The sequence below is a fragment of the Rhinopithecus roxellana genome, chromosome 20 (assembly GCF_007565055.1).
Source record: "Rhinopithecus roxellana isolate Shanxi Qingling chromosome 20, ASM756505v1, whole genome shotgun sequence".
Taxonomy (NCBI): domain Eukaryota; kingdom Metazoa; phylum Chordata; class Mammalia; order Primates; family Cercopithecidae; genus Rhinopithecus; species Rhinopithecus roxellana.
In genome coordinates, this window is record NC_044568.1 from 70,807,524 (window position 1) to 70,830,557 (window position 23,034).

The 23,034-nt window shown below is 47.2% G+C and overlaps 1 protein-coding gene across 1 annotated transcript; it reads right to left on the reverse strand.

Annotated features, from left to right (window-relative positions):
* Positions 1–1,867: 1,867 nt before the first annotated feature.
* Positions 1,868–13,294, reverse strand: LOC115895272 (ATP-binding cassette sub-family A member 3-like). The gene is made up of 5 exons (XM_030925395.1): positions 13,147–13,294; positions 11,571–12,942; positions 4,094–4,245; positions 2,156–2,325; positions 1,868–1,958 (listed from the first exon to the last, which is right to left on the reverse strand). Exons 3-5 carry the CDS (start codon positions 4,177–4,179, stop codon positions 1,933–1,935), a joined length of 282 nt encoding a protein of 93 aa, XP_030781255.1. The 5' UTR covers positions 4,180–4,245; positions 11,571–12,942; positions 13,147–13,294; the 3' UTR covers positions 1,868–1,932.
* Positions 13,295–23,034: the final 9,740 nt, after the last annotated feature.

Here is a 23,034-nt window from a genome sequence, read left to right on the forward strand (position 1 = left end):
TCCTCTCTGTTTCTGGCTCTATCCTGCTTTCCAAGGGATCTGCACATCTGTGTGGAAACCCCCACGCACCCATCCAAACTCCACCCGCAGTTCTGCAGAGCCGCTGCTTTGCTGCACCTCGCGTCTCAGGGTGCGTGGGGCGGCATGGCCTGCCCTGGGAGGGAGTGCACTGGACGGACAAACCATCTGGGCAGGGGATTCTAGAGAAGGAAGAACACAAGCTTTGGGTAAGCATTTCCCTCTGCCCTGCAGACTTCTTGCCCATGAGCAAGGGGATGACCAGGACAGACCCCTTGAGGCCGGGCCTGAGGGTGGTGTGATCAAATGACATGATGCCTGCAGGGGACCATCCACAGAGCTGGCACCTGGTCGGGTCATGGTTAGTACTGTGGTCACTCCCTGGCCACCGCCTTTGGAAAGGACGTGCAAGATGTTCTGAGGCTGCTTCCACAGCCAGGTCTCAACAAGACCACAGGCTACTCAGGTGGGACTCGGGCATCCCTTTCTAAGGAAACGCACCTGGGTTCCCCAGCGGGCCTCTTAAGTTCTCCAGTGGGCCCCACTCTGCTCCGTGCACTGCAGTTAGGGGGAGAGCCCTGTGCTGAGCTAGCTGGGCCAAGAGCTGCCTCTGTAAGCCCTGGAGACACAGGGCAGGCCATGCACACCTGGGCCAACCTGGCACTGGTCTGTCTTAATTACAGCAGGACAGGCTCTGAGGGAGGTAGGGAGGGAGGCTGAGAGAAAAGCTGAGAGGGAGGCAGGGAGGGAGGCAGCGAGCACGATGAGGAGCCCGTTTGCTCTGCTTGCTGTCATTGGTCGTCACTTTGGACCGGGGCACAGGGCAGGCAAAGCTTAGGAAGATGACCTCCATGGTGACCTGACTGAGTAATTGTCCAGCATGTACTTCTTCTTGGCTTGCTCTAGAGTGCCAAACATCTGAGGGGAGGAAGGAGGCTGCTGTGGCCAGGCTGTCCCACAGACGCACACAGGGGAGGAGAGAAGGTGGGAAGGGCTGGCCTCTGGGACTGTGACAAGGCCCCAAAGAGGCCCATCCCTCTTTCAGCTGCTCCAGAACACCTCCCAAGAAGTCAGTGCTATGGATCTCAGCTGTCTGTGCTCTTGGGTGGGAATGGTGCCAGAAGATCAGAGGCCTGGTGGGTGTCCCTGGCTTGCTGTGTGTCCCCAGGCATCTGGTGTTCCCTCTCTGGGCCTGCTGTCCTCTCCATGAAATGAGGGGGCAGGAGAAGCCGATCTTCAAAGTCCCTTCTAGGGGAAACACCTTCTGTTCTATGATATCCACGTGAACATTGCCATGGAGACGCCAGAGGACAGGGGCAGTGCTGAACATGACTTCAGGAGGATGGAGAGGAGAGAAAGAGAAGGAGAGAGAGAGACAGAGTTACCCCAGAAAGTGGGTCACGTCAAAAATGTGCACTCACCTTTGCCCAGCTGATGTCTTGGCCCAGCAGGTGGTCATGGACCATGCCTTGGTACTTGTCTTCGAGGATGCTGCCTGCACGAAGGAGGGATGGCATTGCTGTGACGGCCAGGCTGGAGGATCACGGAGGGTGCCTGGTTGCTCGGTACTGGGGTCCTCATCCCAGGGATTGGGGAGATGGGACATGGGAGGGGTGAGGCATAGATGCTCCTTACGGTAGACGGGAGAGGCCTAGGCAGGGGCCCAGGGTCCACCCAGTAGGGGCTGCTGGGGCTGAAACACACCTGGAAAGGTCAGGTCCACGAAGACCTTGAAATCCTCCAGCACCTCCTATTGCCTTTCGCTGTGCACCTTGGCCCGCAGGGAGTAGCTGCTGCCGAACTTGCTCTTGAGGTGCTGGGGGCTGCCCAGGCACTTGAACTGCCCCTGCACCATCATGGCCAGCTGGGTGCACAGGGCCTCACACTCCTCCATGTTGGGGAGAGGGCGGGGCCTCAGACAGGGCTGGGGATGCCAAAGGCTGGTGCAGACAGGAAGGCGTTGGTGCCCTGATCCGGCCATTCCTGATACCCATGCTCAGAGTGCGGCTCATGTGCAGAGCCGAGGGAATCTCCTCAAAGACTCTCCACCAGCTGCTGATGGGTCTCCTGGCCACCTGGTTCTTTCCCAGCCTACCTGGTTTTGAAACTTCCAGTTACCCACAGACCCAGGCTCTACCTGTAGGAGGTGATGATGATGGCCTTGCTGGGCTCGCCGGCTCATGCCACAGCATTCCAAAGCAGGTGCCAGGCCACGGGTCCATGCCAGTGGACAGCTCGTCCAGGAAGATGATGGCAGGCTCTCTGATCAGGGCAATGCCAGTGCTCAGCTTCTGCTTGTTACCACTGCTGGGGGTGGAAGGGAGAAGGTTGGGTGACGGCAATGGTCAGTCTCCAGCAGTGAGCACTGCCGGCTCAATACTCACCCCCTTTCCTTCTCTATTCAGGAAGCATTCCCACACCCCTCATGGGGCTTTCAGCAATGCAGCCCACCACTTTAACCCAGAGCTGAACTGTGGCTTGGGCTGTCCACTCAAGGAATAGCCCATTCCCCTGGACACAGGGATGAGTCCAGGGTGAGCACATGGTTGACGAGTCTTCTTTGAGGGTCTCTAAGTGTTGAGGGCAAGCAATTCTCTATCTGAGAGGACGGGCATTGGCCTATCTTAGCTAACAAAAAAAAAAAATACTGGTTGGGCGTGGTGGCTCATGTCTGTAATCCCAGCACTTTGGGAGGCTGAGGTGGGTGGATCACCTGAGGTCAGGAGTTTGAGACCAGCCTGGCCAACATGGTGAAACCCCGTCTCTATTAAAAATACAAAAATTAGCTGACCGTGGTGGCAGGCACCTGTAATCCCAGCTACTTGGAAGGCTGAGGCAGGAGAATTGCTTGAACCCGCGAGGCGCAGGTTTCAGTGAGCTGAGATCGCGCCATTGCACTTCAGCCTGGGCAACAAGAGTGAAAACCTTGCCTCAAAAGAAAAAACAAAAAAATCGGCCGGGCGCGGTGGCTCAAGCCTGTAAACCCAGCATTCTGGGAGGCCGAGACAGGTGCATCACGAGGTCCGGAGATCGAGACCATCCTGGCTAACACGGTGAAACCCCGTCTCTACTAAAAAAAAAAAAAATACAAAAAACTAGCCAGGCGAGGTGGCGGGCACCTGTAGTCCCAGCTACTCGGGAGGCTGAGGCAGGAGAATGGCGTGAACCCGGGAGGCAGAGCTTGCAGTGAGCTGAGATCCGGCCACTGTACTCCAGCCTGGGCAGCAGAGCGAGACTCCGTCTCAAAAAAAAAAAAGAAAAAAGGAAAAACAAAAAAACACATATTGCATTTACTATGCGCAACACACAGTTCTAAACTGCAAATGTGAACTCATTTGATCTTCAGAAGATGCAGGGAAACATAAAAACCTGCTTGAAACAGAAGCCAACAAAGAGAGAAGACCCAAGGGACACCATCATCTGACCCTGGACTCATTTTGCCAGCCGTGTGGGCACCTCTACATCCCAATCCTGGGTATGCAGTACCGCTGTGTGCCTCCAGGGGGAGCTGCACACAACACGAAGGGAGTCCTTGGACCTGCGCAGCCTGTGGCCTTGCTTTGATTGGAGTCAGGCTTCTATCACTGACAACAGAAGCCTAAGAAATACCCCATGCTCCTTAGCAAAACATCTGCAGTTCAGGTACCCCAGGCCCAGTGGTATGAGGTAAGACGGGGCTTAAAATGCAAACTTAACTGAAAATAGAAAGCCCTTCATGAAGTGGCAGGGAGAAAGGTCTGTCCTCACCTATCAGGACAGTAACACCTGTGGTGCCATCAACCTGACCTCAGCCATGTAAGCTGCCTTTGGCCTGGGTCAGCTTCATAATCCGCTCAAGCCCAGGACCAAGAGGAAGTGGTGCCTTGAGGCAGCCCAGGCCACTCACCTCTTTCTGCATCAGTGGAGGCCGCCCCCAACCACCTGTGCAGTGACCTCATGCCCAGATCTGGGGGCTCTGCCCTGCTCTCCAGGTCTGGGAAGAACTGGAACTTATCTTGTAACTGGAGGTGGAGGGGCTGAAGGAAGCCCCAGATCTCCCCTGTAGGTCTTGACCAGCTTGTCGGCGTACATGTACCTGACTAAATCCTCAAGAATCTGGTCCACACAAGCAGTGATGTGGCGCTCTGGGATGCCCCAGATCCAGGCATACATGACCAGCATCACATGGCCTGTCGTGAAGTTCAGCAGAGCATCAAACTGAGGACAGTAACCAATCCACCGCCGTATCTGAGTTAAGAAACAGCCCAGAGAGGGAGGTACGTCAGAAGAAAGCCTCTTCCCACCAGGTTTATTAAGCCTCCAATGAGGCAAGGGCCTGGACACCTGCTGGTCTTGCTCCAGGCTGCTGCCTCTGCCACGTGAATGCACAGGCACACTACTAAGGGGCTGTGAGTGGAAGTAGAGTAACGTAAGGGAGCCTGGGACAGCCCTTGCTGCTGGTGTAGTGGACAGGGTAGAGTGCTTGTTTGGCTCCTCCTCCAGCCCACCCAGCATGAAACCTCAGCACACAGTGCCTCCCTACTTCCTGGTGCCTTTGAAGCATCCAGTCAATTCAAGACGCTTGCTTTGCTTTTTTCCCCTTTAGAAATATTTTCCATTAGACATGTAATCTGCAAATAGATTTTCTTTGTAAAATATTCATGCAAAGACTCCTGCAGTCTATTGGCTCAGCCGGCTGTGGCCAGGCACCTGTGCACCCTCTAGACTTCTGTGTTGGCAAAGGCACCTTCGTGGGCCTGTGCTCCTTGCTCAGGACTTGCTGGGTGCTGTTTTTGCCAAATGGTATCATCCCATATCTACCATTCTGTAACATGCTTTTCTTTCTTATTTTCTTTTTTTGAGATGGAGTCTCACTCTGTCACCAGGCTGGAGTGCAGTGGTGTGATCTCGGCTCACTGCAATCTCTGCCTCCCGGGTTCAAGCAATTCTCCTGCCTCAGCCTCCTGAGTAGCTGGGGTAACAGGCACACACCACCACACCTGGCTAATTTTTGTATCTTTAGTAGAGAGGGGGTTTCACCATGTTGGTCAGGCTGGTCTCGAACTTCTGGCCTCATGATCTACCTGCCTCAGCCTCCCCAAGTGTTGAGATTACAGGCGTGAGCAACCGTGGCCAGCCAACATGCTTTTCTTACTCAACATTATGTTTTAAAGATATTCCTAGGTCAGTAAATACCGATCTACCTCCCACTTATTTTAACTGCTACTTAGTCATCCAGGGAGGGCTTCTAGATTTCATTTAGCTGTTTAAAAAATTCATTTGACTCATTTCCACGTTTTTGCTTTTATTTTTATTTTTTTTGGGACAGAGTCTCACTCTGTTGCCCAGGCTGGAGTGCAGTGGTGCAATCTTGGCTCATTGCAACCTCCACCTCCTGGGTTCAAGTGATTCTCCTCTGAGCCCCTCGAGTAGCCGGGGCTACAGGTGCACACCACCATTCCCACCTATTTTTTTTGTATTTTTAGTAGAGACGGGATTTCACCATGTTGGCCAGGTTGGTCTCAAACTCCTGACCTCAGGTTTTTGCCTTTCTAAACTTGCAGCTGACCACCCTCATTTGTGTCCATGTTTGTCTACTCCCAGGTGCTGAAAAGAGTGGGATGCCATTTTCCAGAAGTAACCACTGTTTTTCCCTCCTATTTTCTCCCCTCTTCTCTTCCCTATTCAAACAGCTGGACAACCCTGGGCTTCACTGCCTGAGGTTGTGAGGATGGGTAGGACTTTACAGAGTGCAAAACAGAAAACCACATGGAGGCTGGGCACCATGGCTCACGCCTGTAATCCCAGCACTTTGGGAGGCTAGGTGGGTGGATCGCTTGAAGCCAGGAGTTTGAGACCAGCCTGGCCAACATGGCACACGCCTGTAATCCCAGCTACTCCGAAGGCTAAGACATGAGAATTGCTTGAACCCAGGAGGCACAGGTTACAGTGAACTGAGATCATGCCACTGCACTCCAGCCTAGGTGACAGAGGGAGACTCTAAGAAAGGAGGAAGGGAAAGGGGGAGGGGAAGGGGAAGAAAAAGAGAGAGAGAGAAAGAAAAAGAGAGAGAGGGAGGGAAGGAAAGAAAGGAAACCACATGAAGTGTCTGCTTAGTGAAAGAGAGGTAAGGGAGAAGGCCGTCAGCATGGAAGAATGTTTACAGAGACCTTACACAACTAAGGGCCCAGCTTTGGTTCCCAGAGTGGGGCTTCCCCCTTTTCCTTCTTCTTTTTATAAAAGCTTTATTAAGATACGATACACGTACCACATAATTCACCAGTGTGTACAGTTCGACTGTTCTTAGCACGTTCAGATCCATCATCACACTCAACTTCAAACACTTCATTGTTCCCAAAAGAAACCCTGTACCCATTAGTAGTCGCTCCCCATTCCCTTTAACACCTCCAGCACCTGATTACCACTAATAAGCTTCCTATCTCCATGGCTTTGCCTATTCTGGACATTTCATATTAATGGAATCACACAGCATATGGTCTTCTGTGTCTGCCTTCTTTTACTTAGCATAAGGTTTTCTGGTTCATCCATGTTGTGGTGCATGTCAGTGCTTCATTCCTTTTTATGGCTGAGGAATATTCCATATTATGCAGCAAGACCACATGTTGTTTATCCATTCATCTATTGATGGACATTTGGGTTGTTTCCACTTTTAGCCACTATGAGTAATGCTTCTGTGAACATTCTTGTGCAAGTTTCTGTGTGGATGTAGGTTTTCAGTTCTTTTGGTTATATACCTAGGAATGGAATTGCTGGGTCCTATGGTAATTCTATGTTTAACCTTTTGAGTATCCTTTTTGATAATTTTAATCTTTTAAAATTATATATATAACTTTTATATTTATATATATTTATATATATTATATATAATACATTATATATATATATATATATATATATATATATATATATATAGTTTTATATATATATATAACTTTTTTTTTGAGATAAGGTCTCACTCTCTTGCCCAGGCTGGAAGGCAGTGGTGTGATCATGGCTCACTGCAGCTTCAACCTCCTAGGCATAAGTGATCCTCTCAGCTCCCAAGTAGCTGGGACTACAGGCACACACCACTGCACCTGGCTAATTTTTAAATTTAGTAGAGGTGGAGTTTGGCTATGTTGCCCAGGCTGGTCTCGGATTCCTAGGTTCAAGCCATCCTCCCGCCTGGGCCTCCCAAAGTACTGGGATTACAGGTGTGAGCCACCAAGCCCGGCCTAAATCTATCATCTTATTCAGGGCTAGCTAGCCCATATGTTCTATGTTCCTTTTTCTCTCTCAATTCTTCTATCACATAATTTTTTTCATGTTCCTATTTTTCCCTTCTATTAGCTTAAAAATATATACTCCTTTCTCCCATTACTTTGGTTGTTCCTTTAGAGATTAAAATATGCATCCTTGACTTAGCAATGGATATCATTAACTGTTTACTTTATTCATGAACAAGGTAAGGACCTTAAAATACTTTACCTTCTTTTACCCTCTCCTGACTTAAAGCCATTGTTGTCATGTATTTTACTTTTACATGTATTTTAAACCTCATAAGACATTATTATTATAGTTTTCCGTCAAAACTGACACATTTCCCTTTTCTTTTTTTTTTGAGACGGAGTCTCACTCTGTTGCCCAGGCTGGAGTGCAGTGGTGCAATCTCAGCTCACTGCAACCTCCACCTCCCAAGTTCAAGCGATTGTCCTCCCTCAGCCTCCCATGTAGCTGGGACTACAGGCGCATCTCCCATCGCTCTAGGCCATATATCTCCCTTGAAAAAAAAAAAAAAAAACACTTGGCTGGGCACGGTGGCTCATGCCTGTAATCCCAGCACTTTGGGAGGCCAAGGCGGGCAGATCACGAGGTCAGGAGATCGAGACCATCCTGGCCAACACGGTGAAACCCCGTCTCTACTACAAATACAGAAATAACTCAGGCATGGTGACTCGTGCCTGTAGTCCCAGTTACTTGGGAGGCTGAGGCAGGAGAATCGCTTGAACTCGGGAGGTGGAGGGTGCGGTGAGCCGAGATCACGCCACTGCGCTCCAGGCTGGTGACAGAGCGAGACTCCCGTCTCAAATAAATCAATAAATCAATAAATCACTTTTTACTCCTTTTTTTCCCCCTGGGTTCCCAGCCCAGCCATTCTTTCTGTATATATATATTTTTAATAGGGTCTTGCTCTGTCACCCAAGCTAGAGTGCAGTGGCATGAGCATGACTTGCCATAACCTCAAATCCTGAGCTCAAGTGATCCTCCTACTTCAGCTTCTGGAGTAGCTGGGACTACAGGAGCACGCTACTACACCCAGCTAATTTGTTATTTTTTGTAGAGATGGGGGGTCTCACTATGTTGCCTGGGTTGGTCTTGAACTCCTGGCCTCAAGCGATCCACTTGCCTTAGCTACCCAAAGTGATAGGATTACAGGTATGAGCCACTGCCACCACACCTAGCCCTTTCTGAATCTTTGAGTTTCCATCTGGGATCATTTTCCTTCTGCCTGAAACTTACTCTTTATTATCTCCTTTTGCATACATCTGCTGGTGATAAAGTCTCTCAGCTTTTATTTATCTGAAGGTCTTTTTATTTATTGTTATTTATTTATTTATTTTATTTATTTATTTTTTTTGAGACGGAGTCTCACTCTGTTGCCCAGGCTGGAGTGCAGTGGCCGGATCTCAGCTCACTGCAAGCTCCGCCTCCCGGGTTTATGCCATTCTCCTGCCTCAGCCTCCCGAGTAGCTGGGACTACAGGCAACCGCCACCTTGCCCGGCTAGTTTTTTTTTTTTTTTTTTGTATTTTTTAATAGAGACAGGGTTTCACCATGTTAGCCAGGATGGTCTCGATCTCCTGACCTTGTGATCCGCCCATCTCGGCTTCCCAAAGTGCTGGGATTATAGGCTTGAGCCACCGCTTTAAAAAGCCTGAAGGTCTTTTTAAAAATATCTTCTGTAATCCCAGCACTTTGGGAGGCCGAGACGGGCGGATCACGAGGTCAGGAGATCGAGACTATCCTGGCTAACATGGTGAAATCCCGTCTCTACTAAAAAATACAAAAAAAAAAAAAACTAGCCAGGCGAGGTGGCGGGTGCCTGTAGTCCCAGCTACTCGGGAGGCTGAGGCAAGAGAATGGCGTAAACCCGGGAGGCGGAGCTTGCAGTGAGCTGAGATCCGGCCACTGCACTCCAGCCTGGGTGACAGAGCGAGACTCCGTCTCAAAAAATAAATAAATAAATAAATAAATAAATAAAATCTTCTGGCCGGGCGCCAGTGGCTCACATCTGTAGTCCCAGCGCTTTGGGAGGCCGAGGCGGGCAGATTGCCTGAGGGTGGCAGTCCGAGACCAGGCTGGCCAGCATGGTGAAATCTCATCTTTACTAAAAATACAAACATTAGCCGGGTGTGGTGGCAGGCACCTGTAATCCCAGCTACTCGGGAGGCTGAAGCAGGATAATCTCTTGAACCCAGGAGGCAGAGGGTGCAGTGAGCTGAGATCACGCCACTGCATGCACCAGCCTGGGCAACAGAGCGAGACTCCATCTCAAAAAAATAGAAAGCAAGCAAGCAAACAAACAAACAAAGGAAACTTCTTTCCTAAGTATAGTTTGATGGGTTACTTTATTCCAGGTAGGTTGTTTCCTCTCATATCACTTACAATGTATTGTTCTATTGTCTTCTGGCCTCAATTATTTCTGTGATTGGGCCTCTGCCAGTGTAACTGTTGCTCTTGTGAAGGGACTCCACCTTTTATCTCTGGGTCCTTCTAAGACTTTTTCTTGTTCGGTTTTCAGCAGATTTACTATACTGTTCCTAGAGGCTGATTTCTTTTTATGTATTCGCTTGGGGCTAATAGGGCTTCATTTGTGATTGAAGTCTTTCATAAATTTTGAAAAGTTTTAGCCATATGGTTTCAAATGTTGCCTTGTCTCCCTTCCTTTTGGAACCTCTGTTACACACATATTAAGCCTTGTCACTGTATCCTTCCTATGTGATTAGTCATATGTTGCTGCATAACAAATTACTCCAAAACATGGGTGTAATTTGTTATTTCATGGTTATTATGCATCAGATCAGGAATCTCAGAGCAGCTTAGTTGGGTGGTGCTGGCCAGGGTCTCTCATGAGGTGCTGCTAACCTGTCAGTGGGGCCCAAAGTCTGCCACCACACCCAGCTAATTTTTTTTGTATTTTCAGTAGAGACGGGGTTTCACCGTGTTAGCCAGGATGGTCTCCATCTCCTGACCTCGGGATCCGTCTGCCTCGGCCTCCCAAAGTGCTGGGATACAGGCGTGAGCCACTATACTGGGCCTCTTATTTTTTTTTGTAGGGCTGGGGTGTTATATTTTATCCACATGTACCTGAGTATTTTTTTATTGTGCACCAAGCATTGCATTTGCCAAATTGTTTGTAGAAATCATTTGAGGACTAGGATGATATCCTCTTTCCCTGGAGAAGATTTACCTTTGGTTTTTGGGATTTTGTTTTTTTGTATGTTTGTTTTTGAGACTGAGTCTCTCACTCTGTCACCCAGGCTGGAACACAGTGGCTCAGTCTCAGCTCACTGCAACCTCCACCTCCCGGGTTCAAGTGATTCTCTTGCCTCAGCCTCCACAGTAGCTGGGAATTACAGGGATGTGCCACCATGCCCAGCAAATTTCTGTATTTTTAGTAGAGATGGGGTTTCACCATGTTGGGCAGCAGGCTGGTCTCAAGTTCCTGATCTCAACTTAGCCACCCGCCTCAGCCTCCCAAAGTGTTGGGATGACAGGCGTGTGCCACCACACCTGGCCAGTTCTTTTTTGCTTTGTTTTGTTTTGTTTTTGTTTTTGTTTTTGAGACAGAGTCTCACTCTGTTGCCCAGGCTGGAGTGCAGTGGCACAATCTCGGCTCACTGCAAGCTCCACCTCCTCAGTTCATGCCATTCTCCTGCCTCAGCCCCTCAAGTAGCTGGGACTACAGGTGCCCACCACCATGCCCAGCTAATTTTTTTGTATTTTTTTTTGAGGCAGAGTCTTGCTCAGTAACCCAGGCTGGAGTGCACTGGCAACATCTTGGCTTACAACAATCCCCGCCTCCTGGGTTCAAGTGATTCTCCTGCCTCAGCCTCTCGAATAGCTGGGATCAGAGGCACCCACCACCATGCCTGGCTAATTTTTGTATTTTTAGTAGAGACAGGGTTTCACCACATTGGCCAAGCTAGTCTAGAACTCCTGACCTCAAGTGATCTGCCCACCTAAGCCTCCCAAAGTGCTGAGATTACAGGTGTAAGCCCCTGCCCTTTTTTTCTGATAGATGTCTGGGAGCACTGGCAGTTTAGGGTCACATTAATTTCATGTCAAAGACTGCTATTAAGTTCAGCCTGTTTTGCAATCATTGTATAAGCTTGCATAAGCATAGCTCACCCCTGTGTCTATAGTGCAGCCCTTCAGGGTCTCAACTCAAAGAAAAGATGCATTCACCAGGCATGTGCTTGCCCCAGGTAAACTCTGAATTCCAATCCCTGTCACTCAGCATAAAAAGCAACACTCAGCTCTCAGCTGTGAAACCTTGAATTGCTCACCTACCTGAGCCTCTATCTTCTTCTTCCTCCTGGCCCAGTAAGTCTTCACTATCTTGTTAGCTTTCTGAAGCTTTCAAACATGTTTTTAACATTGGCCCAGTTTTTCTAGTTATCTTCAGCAGGAGGGGCCAGAATTTCCTCGTTTGCCATTACTAGAAGACCTTCACCACGATTTTTAAAGTAATAAAAAGTCAAAATTAATAGTGAATATTTCATGACCAAGGAGGGCTTATGTTGGTTATAATTGTCCAACTAAGCTAGGTATACCGAAAGACAACATAGAGTGGCAACTGAGGGTGCGGATTCTGGAACTAGACTGGGTAGGTTCTTCTGCTTTCTCTCTACATGATTAGGGCATGAACATCGAGGTCGGCTTGATAAACTTCTTGGTAATAGTGACTCATGCATGCGTCTGCTGTGAAGAGTACAACTCTGATCGTACCTCTGCAGTGCGGTCTCTCTGGGCGCCTTTCACCGCATCCCCTCTGCACCACCCCCACCTCGGCTATGCACTTACCTCATGGCAATGGCTTGTTCATGTGCTGATGAGCCCCTTGCAAGTGAGAACCACTGGGTCTAGCACAACAGCTGGGCACACAAGGCCTTCAAGAAGTGTCTCATTGAACCAGTGACAACATTGAGATAGAGACTCCAAGAGTGGGTCAGGTTTAGGAGTAGATATTAAGTTCAAGTTTGAAACATTTTCGAGATGCCCAAAGAAGGCTGATGAGAAGGCATCAACGTGCAGGACTGAAGCACAGGGCTGGAGTGGGCTGGGGTGTGCCTACTGGGGAGGCATCCACAGACAGATGTTAACAGGAGCCACAACAGTGAGAAGCCAACAGGCAGGACAGTGCATCGGGAGTGAGAAAGACGTGGCTGATGATGCAGCCCCTGAGAAATGTAAGGGGCAGATGAAAGAGAAGACTCCTTTCTGAGAAGGACGTGTCAGTGACTGAGAAGACCAGGAGCGGGGAAAGCTACAGAAGTTAACAGAGGAAGGCTAGAGTTTGAAGGCAGAAAAGGCCAGCATTATGAATGCTGCAGATGAGTTCAAGTGATTCTCCTGCCTCAGCCTCTTAAAAAGCTGGGATCAGAGGCACCCACCACCATGCCTGGCGAACACAGTCTGGAAAACACAGACTGAACATCAGGAGTCTCCTCAGCTAGGGGGAGTGCAGGAGGACTGGGTCCAGAGGCAGCAGATTCAAGAGCTGCTGGGAGAGCATCCACAGACTGTTTGACTGGATGTCTGGAGAGGTGCCTTGAACAGCAGGAGGATGTGTACCACTCACTCCCCCAGGAAGCACGAGGGAGGAAGTAAGAGGAGGTTACGGAGCTGTGGGGAGACTTGGGGCCCGCTGAATTTCAGGTTCCTGTGGGACATTCATGAGATTATGTTAAGTAAACAACTTGACATATGATCTGGAGCTCAGAGAAGCAATCTAGGATAGAGCTATGGATTTGGCAGTCACAGATGAAACAGATACATGGAATTTTCAGACAGCAAGTCCCATTCCAGTTCCTGTTCCCCAAATCTTGCGTCACAGCCCCACGTTTGTTTCCAGGGACAAACTCACCTTCCCTACATCAGAGCTGATGCTGAGGCCCTTGACAAAGTCGTCCCCAGAGGTTATGGGCTTCTGCCCAGTCAGCACTTTGAAAATGGAAGACTTCTCAGCCCCAGTGATGCCAAGAAGGCCAGAGCATTCTTGTGCTTGCACAGTGAAGGACACTTTGTTCACAGACAGCAGGGCACCTTGTTGATGTAGATCTGAGACACACAAGATAGGAGACATAGTGAGGAGGCTGCCATGCAGTCAGCAGTCCAGGGGTTGCACTGTGCTTGGTGCAAACCTGCTCTGGGATAGGTACCAGCTGCCCTCTGGGCCCACATGGCCTCTCCTGTACCCAGGTTCGCACTTGCCTTCTCTCAGCTGCTATTCCCAGCAGGGTTTATTAAAGTTTTCTCTTCTCCAACTGTCTTCGCATATTGAGAACTTAGTTCCCTAAGATAGGCCCTTTCCCTTCTGTCCTTGAAGCAAACAAAACTTTTTGATGTTACCTGAGGGTTTGTTTTTTATTTTTTTTTCTTTTTCCTTGCAGACGGAGTCTCCCTCTGTCACCCAGGCTGGAGATCAGCGGCGTGGTCTCAGCTCACTGTAACCTCCGCCTCCTGGGCTCAAGCAATTCTCTGTCTCAGCCTCCCGAGTAGCTGGTACTACAGGCACCCCTCAGCACGCCCGGCTAATTTTTTTTGTATTTTAGTAGAGACGGGGTTTCCCTGTGTTGCCTAGGCTGGTCTCGAACTCCTGAGCTCAGACAATCTGCCCGCCTCGGCCTCCCAAAGTGCTGGGATTATAGGTGTTAGCCACTGCACCTGGCCTTGATTTTGTTTTTAACCACCAGTAAACACAGGGAAACAATAAGAATAAAAAATTGGGGAGGATGTTTGAAGGGTTTTGTTTGTTTGTTTGTTTGTTTTGAGATAGAGTTTCTCATCATCCACACTGGAGAGCAAAATGTTGTGATCTCGGTTCACTGCAACCTCTGCCTCCTGGGTTCAAGCAATTCTCCTGTCTCAGCCTCCTGAGTAGCTGGGATTACAGGTGCCCACCACTACGCCCTGCTAATTTTCATGTTTTTAGTAGAGAAGGGCTTTTACCATGTTGGCCAGGCTGGTCTCAGAAATTCCTGACCTCAAGTGATCTGCCCGCCTTGGCCTCCCAAAGTGCTGGGATTACAGGCGTGAGCCACCGTGCCTGGCCCACATCCTTGGTTCTTGAGGTTCATGACTCTGGCTCCTCTCCCATCCCAGGCCCTCCTGTCTTCCAGGAAAAGAGACAGTGGAGGGCTGAGCTGTAAATTTCTGTCTCTGGGTACACAGATGAACTCATGTGATTAACTCTGAGGCACTTGCCAATACTCCACACCTGCAGGCAAGGCTGGGAGCCCTTCAACTTACTGATTCCTTATGCAAAGGGCCCAAAAGAAGAATGTTCATGACTTTTTAAAGACAAGTCTGACTTTAACTTTGACATTTCTTTAACAACTAGTGGAGTTTTCTCCACTAGTTGGCAAACTAGTCTGGATACTTTTTGCCTCCTCTTGCACATCTTGGTCTTCAGGCACTAATGCTACTTTGTGCAACACTGCTTGTATTCTAAGACAAGGAGGGAAAATGTAACTGCTTTTGTGATGGTAGGAGGTAGCAATTGAAAGGACCTACAAAGACTGGATCCTCTCCGGGAAGGCCTCAAAGGTGCCCAGCTGACATTGGTTCTCATAAAACCTCCCACCCCTATTCCAGAAGCAACTACAGGTATCAAAAACTGAACTCACATTGCCATGACCATGATATTTTGGACATGCAAACAAAATGGCATTGACTTTTGAGGAAAACTAGATGACTTATAACCTGGGGATGTCAAAATATAATAAACGCCTATTTTCTACAGTTTCCTTGGGTGATCTTGACCTCTGGAAGATAGTCAGACCAAGAGCTGACTGGGCAGAACTTTCTCCTGTCTGGCTCATGGATGTCTGTGGGGAAAGAGGTGTTCCGGAAGGTGACTGGTTTTAGGAATCCCAGGTAATTTTTTTATTTTTTATTTTTTTGAGACAGAGTCCTACTCTGTTGCCCAGGCTGGAGTGCAATGGCACGATTTGGGCTCACTGCAACCTCTGCCTCCCAGTTCAAGCAATTCTCGTGCCTCAGCCTCCTGAGTAGCTGGGATTACAGGCACCCACCACCACGCCTGGCTAATTTTTATATTTTTAGTAGAGATGGGGTTTTACCATGTTGGCCAGGCTGGTCTCAAACTCCCAACCTCAGGCAATCCACCCACTTCAGCCTCCCAAAGTGCTGGGATTACAGGCGTGAGCCACCATGCCTGGACCAATCCCAGAGTATTGTTTCTATTCATTGATGAGCAGGACTGAAAGCCCCACAGGTGGCCAGCATCATTAACAGGACCTAGGGACTAAGCCCCATTCTTCCTCCCTCTCTGGGAGTCCCTGGGCACAAGCTGTCACCTCTCTGCTCTGAGATGGGACCAGATGATCTGCAGGCTCCCTCTGATGCTGAGAATCAAGGCAGCTACAGACCACAGGAAGGAAGCTATGGAGCCCCTAGAAGATTTACATGTTGACCCACTCACCAAATTTTGCTTCGTGCAGAAGTCAGACACCCTGGTTTTCAGTTTCCAGAACATATTGGTTCCAACAAAGAAAAGCAGGATGATGTACACAGGTCCTGAAATCGCCAGAGCTGTGAGGTACTTCCCCATACCTAGTGACTCTCAGGCATAGGTGTTCTTTTGGACCACATATCCTTTTGCTAAAATAGGACAAGTAGATGTTATTAAACTCTGGGTGATCTTCAAGGCTATTCTTCACCTTTACATATAGTAGGTGCATTCCTCTTACAACAAATATTATTTAAAGGAAGCATTACTGTCATCAGTACTATAACCACATCCTAGCAAATGGTAAACAAGAGTAATATTTTGTTTCCCTTGCTATAACCAATGTTCTATAAAAATAATGTAATAAAAGACTTCTTTCATGTTGTATACAATAAATATATTAATTTTTTCTTTGTTAACTAAAAAATGAAGTAAGTAAAAGGGTTCTCCCTATCCATATCACAGCTATTTGAAACACAAAATATTTACATGTTTGGGCCAGGCGCGGTGGCTCACACCTGTAATCCCAGCACTTTGGGAGGCTGATGCGGGCGGATCACGAGGTCAAGAGATCAAGACCAGCCTGGCCAACATGGTGAACCCCCATCTCTACTAAAAATACAAAAATTAGCTGGATTTGGTGGTGGGTACCTGTAATCCCAGCTACTTGGGAGGCTGAGGCAGGAAAATCGCTTGAATCCAGCAGGCGGAGGTTGCAGTGAGCGGAGATTGTGCCACTGCCCTCCAGCCTGGGCGACAGAGGGAGACTCCACCTCAAAAAAAAAAAAAAAAAAAAAAAAAAAAAAAAAAAAAAATTTACATGTGTGGCTCTTCTATCAATCATTAATCACCCTGTAACTTCAACTGACCACTCATGTAAAAAACACTCAGAGGCCTCTATCTTCTTCCTTTTTTTTTTTTTTGAGACGGAGTCTTACTCTGTAACTCAGGCTGGAGTGCAGTGGCGCCATCTTGGCTCACTGCAACCTCTGCCTCCCAGGTCCAAGTGATTCTCCTGCTTCAGTTTCCTGAGTAGCTGGGGTTACAGATGCCCACCACCATGCCAGGCTAATTTTTGTATTTTTAGTAGAGATGGGGGTTTGCCATTTTGGCCAGGCTTGTCTTGAACTTCTGACCTCAGGTTATCCACCCATCTTGGCCTCCCAAAGTGCTGGGATTACAGGTGTAAGCCACCACATCCAGCCCAGAATTCATGTATTTTAAAATTATACAATATGGAAAAAAAGGGACAAGTAGGAATTAGAAAGTATAGGTACCTTTCCACTTGCCAAAACTACTGCTACAGTTTTGTGTATAATCCTTCCATATTTTCTAGATACTATCTTTTAAAATGAAAACGGAATTATACTATGCATTATCTTCTCCAATTTACTTGTTACATTTAAAAGTATATAATGGACATTGACCATATCAGGATATACAGATCAAAATAATTCTTTGTTTGTTTGTTTTGAGACGGAGTCTTGCACTGTTGCCAGGCTGGAGTGCAGTGGCATGATCTTGGCTCACTGCAACCTCCACCTCCTGGGTTCAAGCAATTCTCCTGCATTAGCCTCCCAAGTAGCTGGGACTATAGGCATGCACCACCACCGCCCAGCTAATTTTTATATTTTTAGTAGAGATAGGTTTCACTATATTGGCCAGGATCGTCTTGATCTCTTGATCTTGTGATACGCCCGCCTTGGCCTCCCAAAGTGCTGGGATTACAGGTGTGAGCCACTGTGCCCGGCCTTAACTTTTCAATTATGTTCAAAATTTGCTTCAAGTTAGAAGTCTTCTTTTTTTTTTAAGACAGAGTCTCGCTCTGTTGCCCAGGCTGGAGTGCAATGGCGCAATCTTGGCTCACTGCAACCTCCCCCTCCCAGATTCACACCATTCTCCTGCCTCAGCCTCTCGAGTAGCTGGGACTTCAGGTGCCCGCCACCACACCCAGCTAATTTTTTTTTTTTTTTTTTTTTTTTTTGTATTTTTAGTAGAGATGGGGTTTCACCGTGTTAGCCAGGATGGTCTCGATCTCCTGGCCTCATGATCCACCCATCTGGCCTCCCATAGTGCTGGGATTACAGGTGCGAGCCACCGCGCCTGGCCAGAACTCTTTGAACTTATGACTTTTTTTGTTTGTTTCTGAGACAGGGTCTCACTCTGTCAACCAAGCTGGAGGGCAGTGGTGTGATCTTGGCTTGCTGCAGCCTTGACCTCCTGGGCTCAAGCGATCCTTCTACCTCAGCCTCCCTGGTAGCTGGGACTACAGGCGTGTACCATCGCGCTTGGCTAATTTTTTATTTTTTGACGAGATGGGGTCTTGTTCTGCCTCCTGTATGAGATAGGTGGCTGACTTAGTTGACCCCAAGACCTTTCCCAACTTGGAGGCTCAGCGGATGACAGCTTCCCAGTAATTGTGTGATTCAAGGTTATGAAACAATAAAGTTAATCTCTTGACTAACCCACAAAAGTCAGTCTTATTTTACCTTAATACTTGTGGATAGCTAAATCAAGAACACTTCATAAAATGCACCTCAATATTCTTTTTTTTTTTTTTTGAGACAGAGTTTTGCTCTCATTGCCCAGACTGGAGTGCAATGGCATGATCTTGGCTCACCGCAACCTCTGCCTCCTGGATTCAAGCAATTCCCCTGCCTCAGCCTCCCAAGTAGCTGGGATTACAGGCATGCGCCACCACGCCCAACTAATTTTGTATTTTTAGTAGAGACAGGGTTTCTCCATGTTGGTCAGGCTGGTCTCGAACTCCCGACCTCAGGTTATCCACCCGCCTCAGCCTCCCAAAGTGCTGGGATTACAGGCATGAGCCACTGTGCCCAACCACACACCAATATCTTTTTTTTTTTTTTTTTTTGAGATGGAGTCTCGTTCTTGTTGCCCAGGCTGGAGCCTTGGCTCACTGTCACTGCAACCTCCACCTCCAGGGTTCAAGCAATTCTCCTGCCTCAGCCTCCCAAGTATAGCTAGGATTACATGCACCCACCACCATGCCCAGCTAATTTTGAGATCTATCTATCTATCTATCTATCTATCTATCTATCTATCTATTTTTTTTAGTAGAGACAGGGTATCACCACGTTGGCCAGGCTGGTCTCGAGTTCCTGACCTCAGGTTATCCACTCACCTCAGCTTCCCAAAGTGCTGGGATTACAGGTGTAAGCCACCATGCCCAGCCCAATATCCTTTTTTCAACATTAAAAGAACATTACAGGTTGTCCATATATTTCATAAGGATATATTTAAACAAATTTTAAATTCTAAGTGATACAATACATGATCTGTTTTCTAGTGAAAGATACACACTTTTTGGCTAGCAGATTTAGTACTTTTATTCTATCTTCTTCCTGGTCAGAGGAATGGTTGTAATTATACAACCATCTAACATAACCCTAAACATTGAAACTCACATATACAAATAAATAAGTGTGTATGTGTGTGTGCGTGTATGTATATATATAGCCAGTATATACTATATATAGTATGTATACAGTATATAGTATATACTGGCTATAAACTGGCTAGTAAAGTCTTTTTTTTTCTTTTTTTTTGGGACGGAGTCTCGCTCTGTCGTCCAGGCTGGAGTGCAGTGTCACGATCTCGGCTCACTGCAAGCTTCGCCTCCCAGGTTCACACCATTCTCCTGCCTCAGCCTCCTGAGTAGCTGGGAGTACAGGCACCAGCCATCACGCCCGGCTAATTTTTTTTCCTATTTTTTTATTAGAAACGGGGCTTCACAATGTTAGCCAGGATGGTCTCGATCTCCTGACCTCGGGATTCACCGGCCTCGGCATCCCAAAGTGCTGGGATTACAGGTGTGAGCCACCGCGCCTGGCTGCAGAGTCTTAAATAAGTCCCAAGTACTGAGTTAACTAACCAATATGTGTGTATAGGTATGTACATACACAAATATATTTAAAGTGTATATATATACACACACACACAAATAGGTGTATGTAAAGTATATATATACTAATATGTGTATATATATATACTATATATGTGTATATATGTACTATATAATAAAATGTAATGTGTATGTAAAATATATTTATTAATATGTGCATATATACATACACATACTAAATATACACATACTACATATGTATATATACACATATATATAGCTTGTATATATACATTTATAGTGTATATGTAAGTATATATAATCATATATATGTATAAATAGTACATAGTATATATGTGTATGCACACGCACACATTTTTTTTTCTTTTTTGAGACGGAGTCTTGCTCATCGCCCAGGCTGGAGTGCAGTGGCGTGATCTCGGCTCACTGTAAGCTCCGCCTCCCGGGTTCACGCCATTCTCCTGCCTCAGCCTCCCGAGTAGCTGGGACTACAGGCGCCCGCCACCATGCCTGGCTAATTTTACACACACACACACTTAAAAAGAGCCTGGGTCTCACTTTCTTGCCCAGGCTGGATTTCAGTGGTGATCATGGCTCATGGCCACCTCGAATTCATGGGCTCAAGGGACCCTCTTGCCTCAGTCTCCCAAGTAGGTGGCACTACAGGCATGGGCCACTGTATCTGGCCTGGAACTAGTTATATAATTACTCACATAATAACCTTGATTATGCTGCTAAGCCTACATAGCATAAAATACTTACAATGTGATCCTTTTTTAGATGTAGTCTCGCTCTGTTGCCAAGTTGGAATGCAGTGGCGCGATCTTGGCTCACTGCAACTTTCACCTTCCAGGTTCAAGCAATTCTCCCACCTCAGCCTCCCAAATAGCTAGGATTACAGGCACGGGCCGCCACACCCAGCTAATTTTTGTATTTTTAGTAGAGACAGGGTTTCACCATGTTGGCCAGGATGGTCTCGATCTCTTGACCTCGTGATCCATCTGCCTCAGTCTCCCAAAGTGCTGGGATTACAGGCGTGAGCCACCGTGCCCAGCTGTGTAGCCCTTTAAGAAAAAGTCTGGCCGGGCGCGGTGGCTCAAGCCTGTAATCCCAGCACTTTGGGAGGCCGAGACGGGCGGATCACGAGGTCAGGAGATCGAGACCATCCTGGCTAACATGGTGAAACCCCGTCTCTACTAACAAATACAAAAAACTAGCCGGGCGAGGTGGCAGGCGCCTGTAGTCCCAGCTACTCGGGAGGCTGAGGCAGGAGAATGGCGTGAACCCGGGAGGCGGAGCTTGCAGTGAGCTGAGATCCGGCCACTGCACTCCAGCCTGGGCGACAGAGGGAAACTCCGTCTCAAAAAAAAAAAAAAAAAAAAAAAAGAAAAAGTCTGCTGAACCCTGCTCTAGGCAAAAAGATGTGTTTTGTTGGCAGCAAAGTGTCAGTGTGCCAGGAAACTATTTCTAGTCAGAGGCTTTGGGCCGTCATTCTACTAAGAATTTGTCACAGCAAAATAACCCAGGAAATTGACTTTTTTCCTTCAGTATGACTCTGTAAAAGATGGTGTATTTGTTATCTAATACTGTGACACAGATTATCCCAAAAGCTAGTAGCTTAAAACAACAGTAAACATTTATTATCTCACACAGTTTCTGGGGGTCAGGAATTCGAGAGTGGCTTAGCTACATGGTTCTATATTAAGATTTCTTGGCCGGGCGCGGTGGCTCACGCCTGTAGTCTCAGCACTTGGGGAGGCTAAGGCAGGCGGACCACCTGAGGTCAGGAGTTTGAGACCAGCCTGACCCACAGGAAGAAACCCTGTCTCTACTAAAATTACAAAATAAGCCAGGCATGGTGGCGCATGCCTGTAATCCCAGCTACTTGGGAGGCTGAGGCAGGATGATCACTTGAGCCTGGGAGGCAGAGATTGCAATGAGCTGAGATCCTGTCACTGCACTCTGGCCTGGGCAACAGAGAGGTGAGAGGCTGTCTCAAAAAAAAAAAAAAAAAAAAAAAAAAAAAAAAAAAAAAAAGCCAGGCACAGTGGCTCACATCTGTAATCCCAGCACTTTGGGAGGCTGAGGCAGGTGGATCGCCTGAGATCAGGAGTTTGAGACCAGCCTGGCCAACACGGTGAAACCCTGTTTCTACTAAAAAAAAAAAAAAAAAAAAAAAAAAAAATTAGCCAGGCGTGGTGGTGCACATCTGTAATCCCAGCTACCGAGGAGGCTGAGATAGGAGAATCGCTCGAGACTGGGAGGCAGAGGAGGCAGTTAGCTGAGATTGCACCATTGCGTTGCAGCCTGGGTGACAGAGTGAGACTTCGTCTCAAAAAAAAAAAAAAAAAAGAAAAAGAAAATGGGCTCTGCAGATGTGATTAAGGGGGAGATTAGTCCAGATTATCTGGATGGGCTCAATGTAGTCACAAGAGTCCTTAGAAGAAGAAGGCAGGAGTGAGAAATGGAGATATGATAGAAGCACATGTGAGAGAGAGAGAGAGAGAGATTCGAAAGTGATCTGCTGCTGGCCTTGAAGATGGAGGAAGGGGTCACGAGCCAAGGAATGCAGGTGTCTTCTAAAAGCTGAAAAAGGGAAAGAATTCATTCTCCCCTACTGTCTCCAGAAAGAACACAGCCCAGCAAGGTGAAGACACCTTGATTTTAGCCCAGCAAAATGCATTTCAGATCTTGGCTATAAGACAGTAGATGTATGTTGTTTTAAGCCACTAAGTATGTAACCGATTGTTACAGCAGCAATAGGAAACTGACATACAAAGTTTAAAAGGCAACTGTATAGTAATTAACATCTTAAACTTGTAACAACTAAATTTGAATAATACCAACTTAGTTTCAACACAAACACTCTGCTCATATACATCTCTGCCCCCTCCCTTTATATTGTTATTGTGACAGATTGTGTCTTTATACATTGTGTGTCCATTAACATACACATCCACATTAACACATATGCACTTGCCTTTTAAATCATATAGAAAAAAAAAGGAAATGTTATGGACGAAAAGTACAATAATACTGGCTTTAGTTACCTTTAACAGTGGCCTTTATTTCTTCTAATGGCTTAGAGTTACATCTAGTGTCTTTTCATTTCAGCCTGAAGGACTCCCTTTAGCATTTATTGTAGGGCAGGACTACCGGTAATGAACTCTCTCAGCTTTTATCTAGAAATATCTTAATTTCTAGATAGTTTTGCCAGATACAGAGTTCTTGATTGCAGGATTTTTTTCCTTTAAAAGTTTAAAATATGTCATACCACTGTCTTCTGAACCCCATGGTTTCTGTAGGGAAATCAGCTGTTAATTTTACTGAGGATCTCTTGTATGTGAAAAGTTTCTTTTTTTTTTTAATTTTTGAGACAGAGTCTCACTCTGTTG